At 28.1% G+C, this 16,273-nt stretch overlaps 1 protein-coding gene across 1 annotated transcript; it reads right to left on the reverse strand.

Moving 5' to 3' along the window:
* Window positions 1-976: 976 nt before the first annotated feature.
* LOC105162054 (Tetratricopeptide repeat (TPR)-like superfamily protein) lies at window positions 977-2,601 on the reverse strand. The gene has a single exon (XM_011079959.3). It carries the CDS (start codon window positions 2,578-2,580, stop codon window positions 1,150-1,152), a length of 1,431 nt encoding a protein of 476 aa, XP_011078261.1. The 5' UTR covers window positions 2,581-2,601; the 3' UTR covers window positions 977-1,149.
* Window positions 2,602-16,273: the final 13,672 nt, after the last annotated feature.

Consider the following 16,273-nt stretch of genomic DNA (forward strand, 5'->3'; position numbering starts at 1 on the left):
CCACAAATTCTTGTAATTTTTTTGTTTATTTTAACTTTAATACACTTTAAATAAATTGCCATTTAATTTAAGAATAATTATATGTACACCTCTTGATTTATGATTTGTTTACATAAACCACCCATATCTGTTAGTTAATTATACACCCATCAAAATATGATTATCACTTATATAAATTACCCGTTACTCTTTTGTTGAATTACACATACACTCCCTAAAAATATTAACATCATTACACAAATAACCAATATGTTTTAAACAATCGCGGGCTGACTTTAAATTTTCTCAACGGTGTATTGGGTTGGATTAGTTTGGTAAACATGGTCTAATGGGATAACAATTGAGACAGAGAGACTAATGGGAAGCATATCGTGATCGCCAGTAAAAATATCCCGTGTGCTACTTTACGATTATAGTGACCAAATAATTTAATTTTCTCCATTTACACCTGGTTTACTAAATGGATGATAGTATAATTAACTATGTATTTACTTATATGTATTATCGAAATAAAATATATTCTATTAAGTATTTATTATGATGTATCCCACATGCTTTTGGTAGGAAGTCTACCTCTGAGTGCTTAATTTCAAAATTTATAGACAAAATAACAATAATAATAATAACGATGATAATAATTATTATTAATAATAATAAAAGAATAATAATAATGATAATGATAATAACAATAACAAATTTCAAGGGTACAATGGTTATTCACATTTGATACAATTTTCGGACTAATTTTATACCACCTCCCAAGGTGGTATTAATTATTCAGGTGTAATAGTAGTTAACACTTTATTAACCTATACTAATTTTCTTATATAAACTTATATATCAAAGTAAATGGGCCTTAGTGGATATTAGAAATCCTCGTCAGAGTGTGATATAAATTAGACCACCTATCAGTCGCCCAGTAATGACAGAACTACGAGATAGTATGCAGAGGTGATCAACCTCCTTTCAGCTGTAGTACCCATGCTCCAATTCCCAGCATTGTTTCTGACCAAAATGGATTTGTCTATCTGAATGTGCAGCAAATGGAAATAAATTCACAATTCACTGTCAACAAACAATGAGTGCAGCGAGAAAAAAAAAACGAATCATCGTTTTGCAGAGCCAGATAACACCAACATAATGGACTATCTAATCTGAACTCTCAGGCAAGCTATAAGCTGGAATTTTTGCCAGTTTCCTTTCCTTCATAATTTGTCTTGACCTCTCTACTTCTTCCCACATACCATGATTGGCATAAATATTTGATAAAGCCACAAATACCCCATCATTCCACGGTTCCAACTCTACCAAGTGCTTACCCACCCATTCGCCCATTTTCACATTTCCATACTTCTCGCATGCACCCATCAAAGACCCCCATATCACGACATTAGCTTTCATAGGCATTCCCTCCACCATCAACTTGGCCTCATCGAGCAGCCCCGCTCGGCCAAGCAAATCCACCATGCAGCCATAATGGGGTAAGAGGGGCTTAATTCTGTAGCCATTTGTCATCATGTTGAAATAGTATTTTCCTTCTTGTACCATTCCACTATGGACGCACGCACTTAAAACTCCAACAAACGTCACATGATTAGGCGTAATGCCTGCTTCTCTCATACAGTGGAAGCATTTCAGTGCTTCAGCCACATGCCCATGCGCAGCATAACCTACAATCATTGACGTCCACGAAGACACATTCTTCACCTCCATTCTACTAAATACTTTGTAAGCCAAGTCCATACGTCCGCACTTGCCATACATATCGATAACTGAATTCATCATAAGAATATCAGGCTTTTCGAAACTTTTCGCTTGAAGAACACACTTGTGCAGCTGAAGAGCCAAATTCAAGTCCCCCAAACATCCACACGCTGAAGTCACGCTAACCATAGTCACATCATCAGGGTAAAACCCATTTTTCATCATTGCTACAAACATCTGTACAGCTTCCTTACCACGTCCTCCTTGTGACAACCCTCCTATGATAGCATTCCAAGACCCCTGCTTTCTCTCAGTACTATTCACAAACACCTTACGCGCCTCCTCAAATTCGCCCGCCTTAGAGTACGCGCTGATTAAACCACTCTCACAATACATATCATCTTCGAGGCAATACTTAACCGAAAGCCCATGAACTTGTTCCACAAATATACGGTCCAAATTTTGACTTGCCGCCTTCAAAACAATCGGGAGAGTAAAATTATCCGGTCGGATGCCGGCACGACACATGATGATATAGACGTGCAATGCTTCTCTTGGTGACTCTAGCCTGCTATAGATTCTACTGATGTTATTGTAATGGAATGAATCAGGATACAATTCCAGAAAACGGGTCCGGATTACATGGGCAAAAATCTGACGCAGTTGCTTTAGATCGATGCAGTTTGATACTTGAAGTGCTATTGCTTTAGCATCGTGTGTGATTGGTTGGTGAGATGGGGTGGTGGGTAATGGGGAGGAAAGTCTCTGAGAGTCATCGAATGGAGAAAGGCTTATGGCTATATCGTGAGTGAAATGGCAAAAGGTGCAATACTTGATTCTGTAGAGTTTGAAGGAGAATTGTAGAACAGACTTCATGTGTGCATAAAGCCTTGTTTGTTCAACTTCCCTAATAATATGAGAGCGTGTGACTCAACTTTTTTAAAAATAAGAACATTTCATCAATTCCAAAATTTATAAAATATTTTAGAAACTTATACCATATCGAATCTTATATTAAATTATAATTTTTTTAAATGTTTGATAAAATAAAATATTAAAATTTATAAAATATTATTTTATTTAGCATAATAATATCTTTTTATCGATAAAATTACTAAAAAAATATAATACCGTTATAATCAATAAATTATTACTTTCTTAACATATTTTATGTTAAAATATTTTTATAATTAGTACACACTAGTTTAACTCAAATTAAAGTTTTTATAGATAACTTTTTTTACAAAAATAAATAATTGATGAATTATTATCTAAATTTTGCATCAAAATAATAGAAGAAAATACAACTTACCCCATGTGATATAAGAAATGAGCAAAAAAATTCTATAAAAAATCTTATTTTTAAATTCTTAATGAATACCTTCAAATTAATTAATAATTTATTATTACCAATATCTTATAAGCTCCATAATCTTATTTTCTCCAAATACTTCATGAATTTATGTTTAAAATAATGTTTAAAATCTTATAAGCTTTAGAAAGATCTGTATAACTTATTTTTTAAATAAGCATAGTCAGACACCCACTAAATTTAGGAATGGAATAAAGAAGAACTAGAGTAATTTATTTATATTATTCCCATGTCAGGTATATATGTTATAAAAAATAAGAAAAAAAATTGAAGCAAAAGTCTATGAATAACTACACTCATTTATATCTTTGATAAATAGTAATGAATTAAAAAAATGTACAAAAAAATATTATGCGAGAAATATTATTTTGGAATGCTAGATGAAATACAAAGTTACACAATATATATTTATGGTTTCATATATTTATATTTAATAAATACTTATTATTTACAAAACAAAAACATACATATTGAAAAATATAGAATAAATGACAATACAATATATCTAATGATGATATAAATTTTATAACAACTTTACAAAAAAAACTTTTTTAGAGTTTATTTTAGCAATAGAAAAAAATTTAATTGTTTTACATGAGCGAAAAAGTGACATGCATACTATTTATTTGATTGTGTGCCTAATGATACACATAATTTGTACCTACATGAGTTTTTCAATTCCCTTTCATCAGGAAATCTTCCACCTTATAAGTTATAAACGTTCTCCAGTTATGCTCATCATAAATATAGATCCAAATATTAGTTCGTGCAACGGGACCAGGCTTATATCTCACTAATTTGGTGGAAAATCTCATAGAAATAGATATATTAGCACGGGCAATTCAAGGAAATGCAAGAGATGCAAAAATGCATTTTCAAGTCGCAGACCGTTTTCAATTCGTCTAAGTTTTGCATTAACGATCAGCAAATTTCAAGGGCAATCTTTTCCAAATTTTGGAATTTATATGTTATTTTATCATGGGGTGTTTCAGAAAAAAAAAAAAAAACAACTAAAATATTAGTGAATAAAGATATCATTAACGATCATTCTGGTGTTTATATAAATAATGAAATTTTCATGAAATTGAGGTCCACAGAAGATCATATATAAAGGTAAAGTATTAAACCTTGTCTTATTTATAGTGACTTTTTGTCACTTTGGGGTTTATGCCTCTGAATTTGCAGATTCACATCAAGTTGTAGCTATCGCATCAATGTAGAAACTTCATCAGTACAACTAATAAGTGGTTTGTATCGATGAGATTTAACTCAATTGATGAGGCAGTAGATTCAAATCTTATTGGTTTGTGGAATGTAATTCTACTTTAATAGTAAGCGTAGTTATATTTTAATAATAGATATTGATTCGATATAGTTGTATGATATTGATAAATAGTATATGATTGTTGTTATTGTTGATAGTATTGATATTTGACATTAATGATTGTAATAAATTTATTCAAAAATAAATAATTAAATAATTGTTAATCGCTTTCACTTTTTTTTGTTTTTTTGTTTTTTTTTAAAGCCTAATTGATTTGGAAATTCATAAATAGGAAACATTCTTACTTGGCTCTCTCTCTCTCCCTCTCTCTCTCTCTCACACACACATAATGATAATAATAAGTTTTCTAATTTTAATAAGGGGTTAATTACGTTCAACCCCCCCCCCCCCCAAGTGTGTTAAATCACACTTTTCTCCAATTTTTTTTTAAAAGTTCACTTACACCCCTTCTAAAAATTCTCAACTTACACCTGACCCACTTTCGTCAAGATTTGAAAGAAAAACTCTGACGTAAGCAAGAAAGAATTATATAATTTTTTTAATTTACTCCTTTTTTATCATTCTCATGTATATTTTTGTACTTATAAAGGAATAAATATAATATATATATAATGTGGTTAATATCATCACAATTTCCTTTATACCTATCAAATTATTATATAAAAACGTTAAATGATGGGTAAAATTAAAAAATTATGCATCTTTTTTTGCTAACATCAATATTTTTCTTTCAAATCCTAACAAACGGGACTCATGTTTTCGAAGAGGGTGTAAGTGTAATTTTAAATTTTATTTTGGAGAAAATATAAATTTGTAATTTCGTCTAAGTGTAATTAATCCTTTAATAAGTTATTCTTGAGTTATCATAATTAAAAGAATTTTTTAATTCCTGAGCTGCCACTATATATACATATATGTATGTATTTATCACAGATTATTAATTTTTACGACTCAAGAATTAATTTACATATTGATGATGAAAGAAACATAAAGATTTATAATAGCGACTTATGATGGTTTTATATCAGGATTGAAAAGTATTGAAATTGATTTGATTATTGAGTAATTTGGGATCTTCCTATGCAATAATGAAATCAAATTTGACGGAATTAAATATAAGGGATAATTGCACTTTCATCTCCTAAAATTTGGTGTAATTACACGTAAATCTCGTAGAGTGTAGAAAATTACATTTAGCATCCCCGAGGTTTGCTTCCGTCTAACAAATAAGTCCCTCAATTAGTCAAAATTCACCAAACTCGCTTATATTGACAAAACAATCAAGAAAAGATCTTTATTCACACAGAATTGACTTATTACTGATTTATTACAGGTTAAACAATTTTTTTATGATTAAATTACTATTCATCTTCACATGTTGATGCATATTCACCTTTATAAGGATAGTTTAGTCCGAAAAATTTTATTAGATTTGTTATAAGTCAATAATAAGTTAATCGATGGTAAATATTAATTTTCATTTAATTTTTTATTAATATCAACAAATTTAGTGAATTTTGACTAGTAAAAAACCTAATAGTTAGACAGAAGTAGATATCAAGAGTACTAGATGTAATTTTTCAAATTACAAAAAATTTACATATAATTACACCAAACTTCAGAAGAGAGGAGTATAATTGTCCCTTAATATAAACTTGCAGACGGTACAATTGATACCTCATTAAAGGCAAAGCCAAAAAGTAAACACTGGAGGCTAATTATTCAATCTGAGTGCCCCATTGATTTTGATTGATCCTTTTCTTAATTCGCAATTTGCTTGATATGATAATCGGTCGGATTTGGAGTTAATTTAGAACCAATTCCAAATTAAATCAGGCGAAGACCCAACGATTGGACCCATTAGACTCAGTTAAGATGTTTAAAATATTAAAAGATATTATTTTTTAACTTAACTACAGAAATATAAGACAAGATTATTATTGAAAGATTTTCTTTTTTATAAATTTATATGTCCATATTTTGGACACTAAAATATTAAAACATTCAAATTATATGTCACTTATTATGTATATATTAAAACTTAAAACTATTTAAATTATTATTTTTATGTATTATATGTACATATAAATAAAATAGGGTTAAATTCAATTTATCATCTTGTGATAAGGGAAATGAACGAAAAAAACTTATATGAAAAAAAAAAAAAAAGGAACAGCAAATGACAATCCTGTATTTTTAAAAATATAGCAACACCCTTAACATGCACGTTAACATGAGTGAAATTTTTATTTTTTTAAATTTTTCTTATTTAAAAATTGTTAGATCTTGATTTTAATTTAAAGTTCAAATTTAATTAATAAATTAACTGCGTAAATTTTATTTTATTCGAATCAATGATTTAGATTTTAATAAATACAATTAAAATTATATATATATCATATATACAATTAAATTTAAATATATATACTTCTAATATATTGAGAGAGAGAGGAAGAGGGAGAGAGAGATAGAAGGCGAGGTGGGTACCGACTGGGAAGGATGGGGAAGGGGGCGAACCGGGGGAGGAAGGGAATGGGGGCGGACATGAGAGGGGATGAGGTTGGGTGGCGATGGGGAAGGAAAAGAGGGCACAGGAGGGAGGGAACAATGAGGGTGGCGACTGGGGCCATATCAAGCCACAATGTGCATTTTGCATAACCAATTAAATATGAAATGGTGAAATTCGAACACCATTATTATTTTGAATAATTTTTTTTTATAATTAATTATGCAATCATCAAACAAAATTAAGGCATGTAGAAAATAATAATTAATGTTGGTAATAATATAATATTGCAGGGCAAAATTGAGCTTTAACAAACATAGACCCCATGGTGTGACAAGTACAAGGAAAATAATGAACCAAGAAAAGGATGCATCATCCAGTGATGTGATCTCTGGATAGCTCCCAAATTCTGAAAAAACGTTCTACACAAAGAATTATTCGTTAAGCATTTATTTCCTTATTTATTTATTTTGTCCTTTGACAAATTAAATATTGGTCTTGTCTCAATGCTAAAACATGAGATTTCAAGATATTTCACTTAATTTCTTCTTTTTCTTCGTCCTTTTTTTTTTTTTAAACTGAAGAAAAGACGCCATCCCATATTACTATCCTATGACTTTCCACCCGTATTGCCATCCCAATTCAACCCAATAACCATAGCAAACGCCAGTTTATATGACAATTTGTAGTTTGTTGTCTTTTTATATGTTCGAGTCCCATGAATACGGGTGTCTGTCTACTTATATAATAATTTGTAGTTTATTATTTTTCTACGTATTTGTTTGAACCTCATGCATAGTTAATTGTCTTTCTATATATGTTTTGTTGCTTTATTTATTATCAGATATTAAATATACTTGATAGAATTTTCAATATTTCGATATTAAAGTGACGTAGTTTATTGCTCTAATAAAGATAATAGACAAGATAAATTTGACTATGTATTGTTACTAAAGTCTAAAATTGGATTGCAATAATCAGAAATAAGTAGTTCTTTTACTTCTCCTTAGTTCAACAGTGTTTTTCTCATTTTTCAAAATTGAAGTAATTTTTTTAAGGGCCTAAAAATATGTCAAAATTAAATAAGATATTTTGGATCTCAAAAGCTCTTTAAGAAAAAAGTTAACTTCATCCAATAAAACGTGTTATAAGCTCTATAAGATTAATATTTCAAACGGCAAAATATTCTCATTATTTTGTCTATATTTCATATCTTTTATCTTTTTTAGTAAATTTATGACTCATGTATATGTTTTTTAAACTTTTTTAGTACTTTAAATTTTAATAGCATTGTATATTTACATGGATTTAAGTTTTATTTTAGTCATAGTAGTGGAGGATGATTTTATTTGTACATAATTTTAAAGAATTTTATTTGCTATCTAATCTTCTTGCATTCAAAGAAGAGAAAATACTTAAATTAATAATAAATTATTATAATTACATAAAAATAAATTGCTATTGATATGTTATTTACTAAAACAATAATAATTTAAAAAATTATAAATTAACAAAAAAAATATAAATTATATATTTTTGTTAATATTCGACTAGCATAATTGTACATATATATTATTTGGATATATAAGTTTCAGTAATAGCTCATCAATTTTTTTTTATTTTTGATATATTATCTATTAATTTTTATCTGGAGTTAAATCAATGTGCAATATTTATGAAATTATCTTAAAAGATTTAGATACAAAATATGTCAAGAAGTAGCTACTTACTCGATCGTACTTGTATAATATTTTTATTTTACCAATATGAAGAGTTTATTATGACAAGTACCATAACATCTTATTTTATTCAAACCTTTTACGAGCTTATTCTTAAAATAAAATTTAACATCTTATAAGCTTTTAAAATATTTTATAAACTCTTAATTACATCTTATCAAATTTAGCCAAAAGCCCTCTAAATCCAATAAAATAAACAAATAAAATTTGGTAAATTACATCGACACCTCTGAGGTTAGGTCTAATTACAGATATACCTTTTTAGAGATATTTATGTAAAATTTCGCCATTAAATAGACAATGTACTTAACTACACTACGATATCAAAAGACTAGAGAACAGGGGCAAAGATGTAAAGAAAAAAAGGAAAAAACAGTAGAAAACTAGAGAAAAAAAAAGCGTAAAAGGAAAGTAGAAAACAAAGTCTGAGTGCATGGGGACATCCACCCACACTTTTCCTCCCAAAAATTGGTAAAGTAAAAGGGGAGAAATAATAGAAAATGAAAAAAAGAGCAAAGCAAAAGTAGAAAAACAGACTTCTCCTAGAAATTGGAGAACATATGTACTAATATATAATTGTTTTTTTTTATAAAATTGCTTCATTACATCATTTAATGTATTAAAAAAATTCAAAAATTAATTTAATAGATTAATATTTTATCAAAACCGATGAATTTTTTCAAAGAAAGAGGATACGCTATAAAAATAAATTATATACCCATGTTTATGAGAATCGAACCCATAATTTTTTATTGTGAGGTTTCAATTTTACCAATCGAACAGTGCTTTATTGTGGTATTATTGTAAAAATATCAAACCATAACAATTCAAGAAAATACAAAATCCTTAACTTGCATAAAATAAAAGTATGATAACCCTTGTGTTTCAAACTTATTGCTAATAATTCTTCGGAGTAAACTATATTGATATTGCTTAAGTATATTTTTATTTTTTTATAGAATTATAATTACACCACTTTATGTTGTAATTATAATTACAAATGTATCCCACTTTCAATGACAAAAGTTTACACAAAAGTCTTAAGGTATATTACACTAACACCCCCTAAGAGGGTGTACTTGTACTTTTACAAAAGAAGGTAATTCAAGAAAATTACATTTACGTTCCCTGATTTATAATCTATTCTACACAAACAACCCCTGTCTTTTGTGTAATTGTAGAAACCACTCATAGCAGCCAAAAAGCAGATGTAATTTGTGTAACGATGTTGACATTTTCGAAAGTGTATGTGTAATTTTTCAATTAGTAGAGGTTGTTTGCATAAATAAAGTTGTCGTTTATGATGAGTGTATGTGTACTTTTTTAAAAAATATAAATAATTTATATAAATAAATTATAAATCAAGAATGCAGATGTAATATTCCCTATAAATTTACGCTAAGTTTTTTATGAAATATCACAAAATAAATGCCTCTATATATATTAAAAAAAAAAAGAGTAGAACGAAAATATCTTCTAGATTAATCAGCATCGATTCAATGTATATGGGTATTTTCCTACTCTCATGTGTATTTATTGTGTATTTGTTATCCTTCAACGTATATTTATTAATGTACTCAATTAGCCTTTAATATATTGATACGTACTTCAGTCTGTACTTCTATACAAAATAATAATATCTCAATACCTGTACAGTAGTTTGCAATTGTTGTTTATTTATTATCTTTCAACTTATGCTTATTTTGGTTTGAGGGTGTTTGCAAACACTTATAATAAACTCTTATCAATTTATTACTAAAAATAAATTGAAGAAAGTGGTTTTCGTAAATTTTCAATTTCTTTTTTAAATTATTTAATTTAAATTGATTTAAGACAAAATTATACGTGGCTTTTCTGCAAGTATTGGTCAAATTATAAATTGGGTAAATTATATTGAGATCCTTTGAAAATGTCAAATTACACCTTTTTTACAAAAAAAATTAAAATTATACTTACACCCTTTTCAAATTTTACATTTGACCACATTTTTATTAGGATTTGGACTGAAAATGTTGATGTTTAGTAAAATAAATTACATAAATTTTTAATTTCCCCCTTATTTAATAGTTCTATGCATATTTTTGTATTTATAAATAGATAAATATAATATATATATACGGAGTGAGATTAACATCATTATAATTTTTTTCCTTATAGGTACAAAATTATTATATGAGAATATTAAATGGGGGCTAAAATTGATGATATATTTTTTTTGCTAATTGGTTGCATTTTCTTTCAAACCATAAACAACATCATCTGTAATTAGTAAATTCTTTAAGGGGTATAAGTATAGTTTTGAAATTTCTTTGGAGAAAAGTGTAATTTAGCATTTCAAAGGGAGTTTAAGTGTAATTAACCCATTATAAATATTAATTTATTTTTTCAAATACTTCAACTTCGACTTTTTTTTTCATTTTTTAACTTTTATTTTCAAACACTCCCAACTTATATTACTGTTTAACTTTCACTTTCTTTACGACTTATTCCAGTCGTAAAAGCAAAAATTATTGCAAACACCCATTAAATTATTATTATTTTTATTTTAAATATAAATCCATTATAAGTAAACAAGTTATAGAAAATACAACAAATGTGATGAGCAATTGCAGAATAGAGTGTAGCATCAACGATCCAAGTTGCACGCAGGCGATGGCGTTGTCAACTCCCACCAGCCATTAATGCTCGGAGAAAAATAAGGGAAGTAGACGTCAAGTCCATGATGATGGGTGCGTGCAGGTTGTGAGAATTGTGGCCGGAAACGTTCCCTCAGGACCCAGGATTTGTGTTGCTTGTAATGCTTAAACATCTCTTTCCAGATTTCTGAGGCCGACGACTATTCTGTAATTAATTATAAAATAGTTGCTTATGAAATCATTTATTTTTAGAAAAATGATTATGGTGTTTAAATTTATAATTCTTTTAATTAATTATGTAAATATAAATTATTGTTAAATTTCACAATGGACCTTATTGTAAAATTATAAAGAAATTACAAAATAGTTAACGGGCATAATGGTTAATTAGGTAAAAAATTAATAGTTCTGATGAAATTAAAATTTCCAAATTTTAGTTTTTATCAAACGTGATTTTATTTCATGTGAATCCTAAAAGCGATTATCAGACAAAACGGGCCAAATGCGGTATATAAAATGTAACATTAGTGATAAAGTATTTCTGAATTATCACTGTAAACGTGTCACTGACTATTTTTAGTGATAATTTTATGCACAATATTTTGATATTAATTTTCGCTGATAATAATTTTTATAAAACAATTATGACTATTAGAACTATAAAATTTATTATCATCACAAAATAAACTTTTTTTTATCATTGAATATATATAATTGATGAAGATATTCAAATTATCAATTGATTTTTTTCTAATATTTTGTCGCGACGACACAAAAAATTGTACTTGCATTAAAAAAAAAACATTGGGCTGTTCAATCAGGGGCTAAACGGGCACTAAATATCCGTATATATAATCACAATTACTTATGTACAACAAATTCTGTATAAATTTATGCAACACGAATGATTGTGATGATCCGTATTTCCAAAAATAAAGACCTTTTACAAAGACTAAATATTTAAAATTCACTTTAGCAAAAACAAATAGATTAAAGGGAGGATGCTCAAGAAACATTAGTAATGCATACAAAAGGAGAGAAATAATTGTGCAAAAATCATACATATACTATCATCCTTAATCATTTCGCCACATTAAAATGTCTGGCGCGGACCCTGCTATATAAATTGTCTTTTCTTTCGCTTTTTCCTTTCTCTTTGTATGCAAATTTCAAAATATCAAATCATATCTAACGGATTGATGTGAACAATGGAATGCCGGTTTCATGGATTCTTTTATACTGTTTGAATTATTAATAAATCTGTTCTGATAAGATTTGTATTTCGAACAGATCTAACCACATCTTCAATCTACTGATTTCTTCATCAGTCAATAGAACGCAAACAGTGTCTTATTCAACGTCTACACTCTAAATTCTTGGTACTTGAGATGTAGGAACTTTTGTTTTTTTTAAGTGAATCTAACGATTTATAACATATCTGAGTTGCGAGTTTTCTATTTATAGAGAAGTTACAGACACTTGTAGTTCACTTCAAACTCCCTTTTTTGACACTATCATCTTATCAACTGATGATAGTGCACTTACTCAATAATTCATATTACTGACGTTAAATTAAGCTTAATTAAATAATTATCTCGAACTGTATATAAACCTTCGACACTCATGAACTTAATTTCTAATTTTTTCCTCCAAATTCTGGAGGGTCTAAATATACGTCACCCTTTCCCTCCGTACCGACCTACAAAAAAAAAAGGAAAAAATTGGGCAACCTGAGCGTGTAAATATCAGAGAATCTTTATTAGAGCAAAGTGGACTTAATAAATGTATGGCATGGATGATTATGTTTGCTCACTTTGTTCCCTATTCGTTTTTGGCTTAGTACTTTTTTATTAGGACAAGATTGTCTTTATATAAATTTGAAAATTAACTGTATGATCACAAATGAGGAAGGTAATTCAGCATCTACGATTTATATGAGATGAAGGTCCTAAACAAAAAGTTGAGAAATCAGTTTTGTTTCTTTTTTAAAACATAAAAAAAGAATAGAAAAAAATTTATATTTTTGGTCCTCTAACCTTAAGTCGTTAGTATTTTTCATCTTGTAACTTATTCTATTTATATATTTAGTCCTTTTTTTACGAATTTAATCATAAACATCTCATATTTACTTTTTTTTTTTTTTTTACAAATTTAACCATGTGTTGACAATTTTATCCCCTTCATACTGGAGTCTCTCATTTTTTGTTTTGGAACTATGATCGTCTAGACCAATTGTCAATTGTTAACTGTCAATACAGGATAAATTTGCCCAAAAAAGGACTGAATGCGAGATGTTCAGGACAAAATTTTAAAAAAATAACTAAATGTGTAAATATAGTAAGTTACAGGACTAAAACTGTTAACGACCTAAAGTTACAAAATCAAAAATATAATTTTGCCAATATATATATATATATATCTCATAACTCGATTTCAATTTAAAAAGGAAAAAGAAAGAAAAAAAAGATCGATGATTGATGTCCACAGAATATTTAGATAAACTCTGAACCTGTTTATTAATTTAAGGTTTTTATGACTGATCCTGTCCATTCCTAATCCTAGTACGTATGGAATCATTATGACCATCCGATTTTTTTGGTGTTTATGGTTGGCATAAAATCATACAATTTGGAGGAATTTATAGATAGTCGTCCTCCATGTAACATGTAGGACTTTTGCTATCCTAATATTCTTACAACCTTCCTTATCATTTCTCCTACGACCTACCTGATTTAAACATCGAAGAACCATAACTATCAGGGCCTTCCCAATATGGTTCTGATGGTGATCTGTTTTATAGACTTACAGTTGAGAGAATCAAGACATATTTCAGTTTTTACGGGTTATAATCATATAATTTCACTTAAATAGACCTTGTCCCAAAATTTTGTTACAATTAATAAAGATCCATACAAATAATTAAATCTAGAAAAATTCTAGTTTCGATCCCGCTCGATCAAACCTGAACCAATTATATGGCAAGTGCAATACATTTATCCTGTTATTGATGTATAATTAAGAAAAAGTGATCAATTACTTAACAAATATGATATATAGTTGCTTTGTGATTAATTCAATTTGATCAAAACCTGATTCGAACAAAAACTTTTCTCTAAATATGTGGGTAGTCTCCGGTTATAATGCTCAAATGAAGTTCGGCTTTCATTAATTAAAAAAAGAGTACGTGCTGTGGACATATAGGGTTTTGAGATATTTACAGTTGTATGGAATTGCCGTCTGCCATTGTTAATTTAAGATGTAGAAGTAGAAATCTGGTACAACACAACCTAAATCATTAAAAGGAGTATAGATCCTTGTCTTGTTTAAACAATATTTCTTAACTACAAATTGCAATATTTTGAGTTTTATTTACATTATTATTTATTAAAAAGCTTCAGATTTATTCAATTAAGACAAACAAAAAGTCACAAAAATGAATAAATTACAATCACTTTATGATTCTCTTGCAATTAGAATTGAAAATGATTACTTATAAAACTTTTGCATCTGTTTACTGCGTAAGAATTTTTTTTTTTATTCAAATTAGATTTAATTGAACCAAACTAATTATAGAGCAAGTGATTATACTTACTCTGTGATGGGTTACTTTCTCTAAACTGTACTCCAATCATACGCAAAGTGTATTGTACTTGCTATATAATTGGTTCAGGTTCAGTTGAAACAGTTCCAGATTAAAATTTTCCTACTATGTAATTATGTGGTTCGATTTTTTATTGGGTAACTTTAGGGCTGTCAATGAGTCGAGCTCGAGTCGAGCTCGACCATTTTTGTCGAGCTCGAGCTCGAGCTCGACTCTGGAACTTCGAGTTCGAGCTCGAGCTCGAGCTCGAGCTCGACGAGCTCGCCAAGATGGAGCTCGAGCTCGAGCTCGCCAATGAATTCTCAAGCTCGAGCTCGAGCTCGAGCTCGAGCTCGAACTCTAGTTCGGTTTCTCGAGCTCGAGCCGAGCTCGAGCAGATTTCAGCTCGACGACTTTTTGTATTATTATTATTATTATTATTATTATTATTATTATTATTCTAATTATTATTATTATTCTAATTATTATTATTATTATTATTATTATTATTATTATTATTATTATTATTATTATTACTACTACTATTATTATTATTTTAAATCATAAGATCGTATCATAAAATTTTTACATAGATATAATTGAAATTAATATATGTTCACAATCTGAAAAATTTATATATTTATAAATGTTAATATGACATTGATGTAACTATCATGTTACATTATTGAACAAAATAGGTTAATCGAACCATCAAAATTCAGATCAGACCGTTAGATATGATAAAACTTACAAAAAAATACGTTTGGTAAAGTTTTAGACTTATTGGATATACGGATGTCGAGATATCGTACTCGAAACATAAGAGTAATCATTCAATACGGTGTATCGTTCAATCAGGCCATGTGATTTTAAATCATACCTTCTGATATGATCTAATGTGCACAATCTTGTATATGTTTAAATTTCGTATGAATCAGGTGCCCAGATTTTAAGATATCATAATTATTGATTAAACTTTTTAATCTCATTATTTATATAATAAAATAATAATTAAAATTTTTCAACCATCATCATCATCATCATCATCATCATCATCATCATCATCATCATTATTATTATTATTATTATTATTATTATTATTATTATTATAATTTTTAGATAAGATTAATTCATAGGAATTACTAAATTTTGACATAAATTTATAAAAAATAAAAAATTATAAGTGAATTATTTGTCAATTTAAAAGATATTAACGTAATACAAATATATATTAAAATAAAACATAAAGACTAAAGTTCTATATATCATATTAAATAATAATTTTAATTATAAAAGATATTATAATTTACTAAGTTGTTGATTAAATTTATTTTTGTATAAAGATTAAATGTATAAATAAAAGTACCATAATTTATTATTATCCAAAATAAAATGTATGATCTTAATTAATAATTATAATATATGGTCAATTTATATTATAAAATTGATCA

This window comes from Sesamum indicum, linkage group LG5 (assembly GCF_026168435.1).
Source record: "Sesamum indicum cultivar Baizhima isolate 11 linkage group LG5, ASM2616843v1, whole genome shotgun sequence".
NCBI classification, from domain to species: Eukaryota; Viridiplantae; Streptophyta; class Magnoliopsida; order Lamiales; family Pedaliaceae; genus Sesamum; species Sesamum indicum.

Bases quoted from the DNA above. Each gene is read 5' to 3' on its own strand.
- LOC105162054 (XM_011079959.3), bottom strand. From the start codon at position 2,580: ATGAAGTCTGTTCTACAATTCTCCTTCAAACTCTACAGAATCAAGTAT.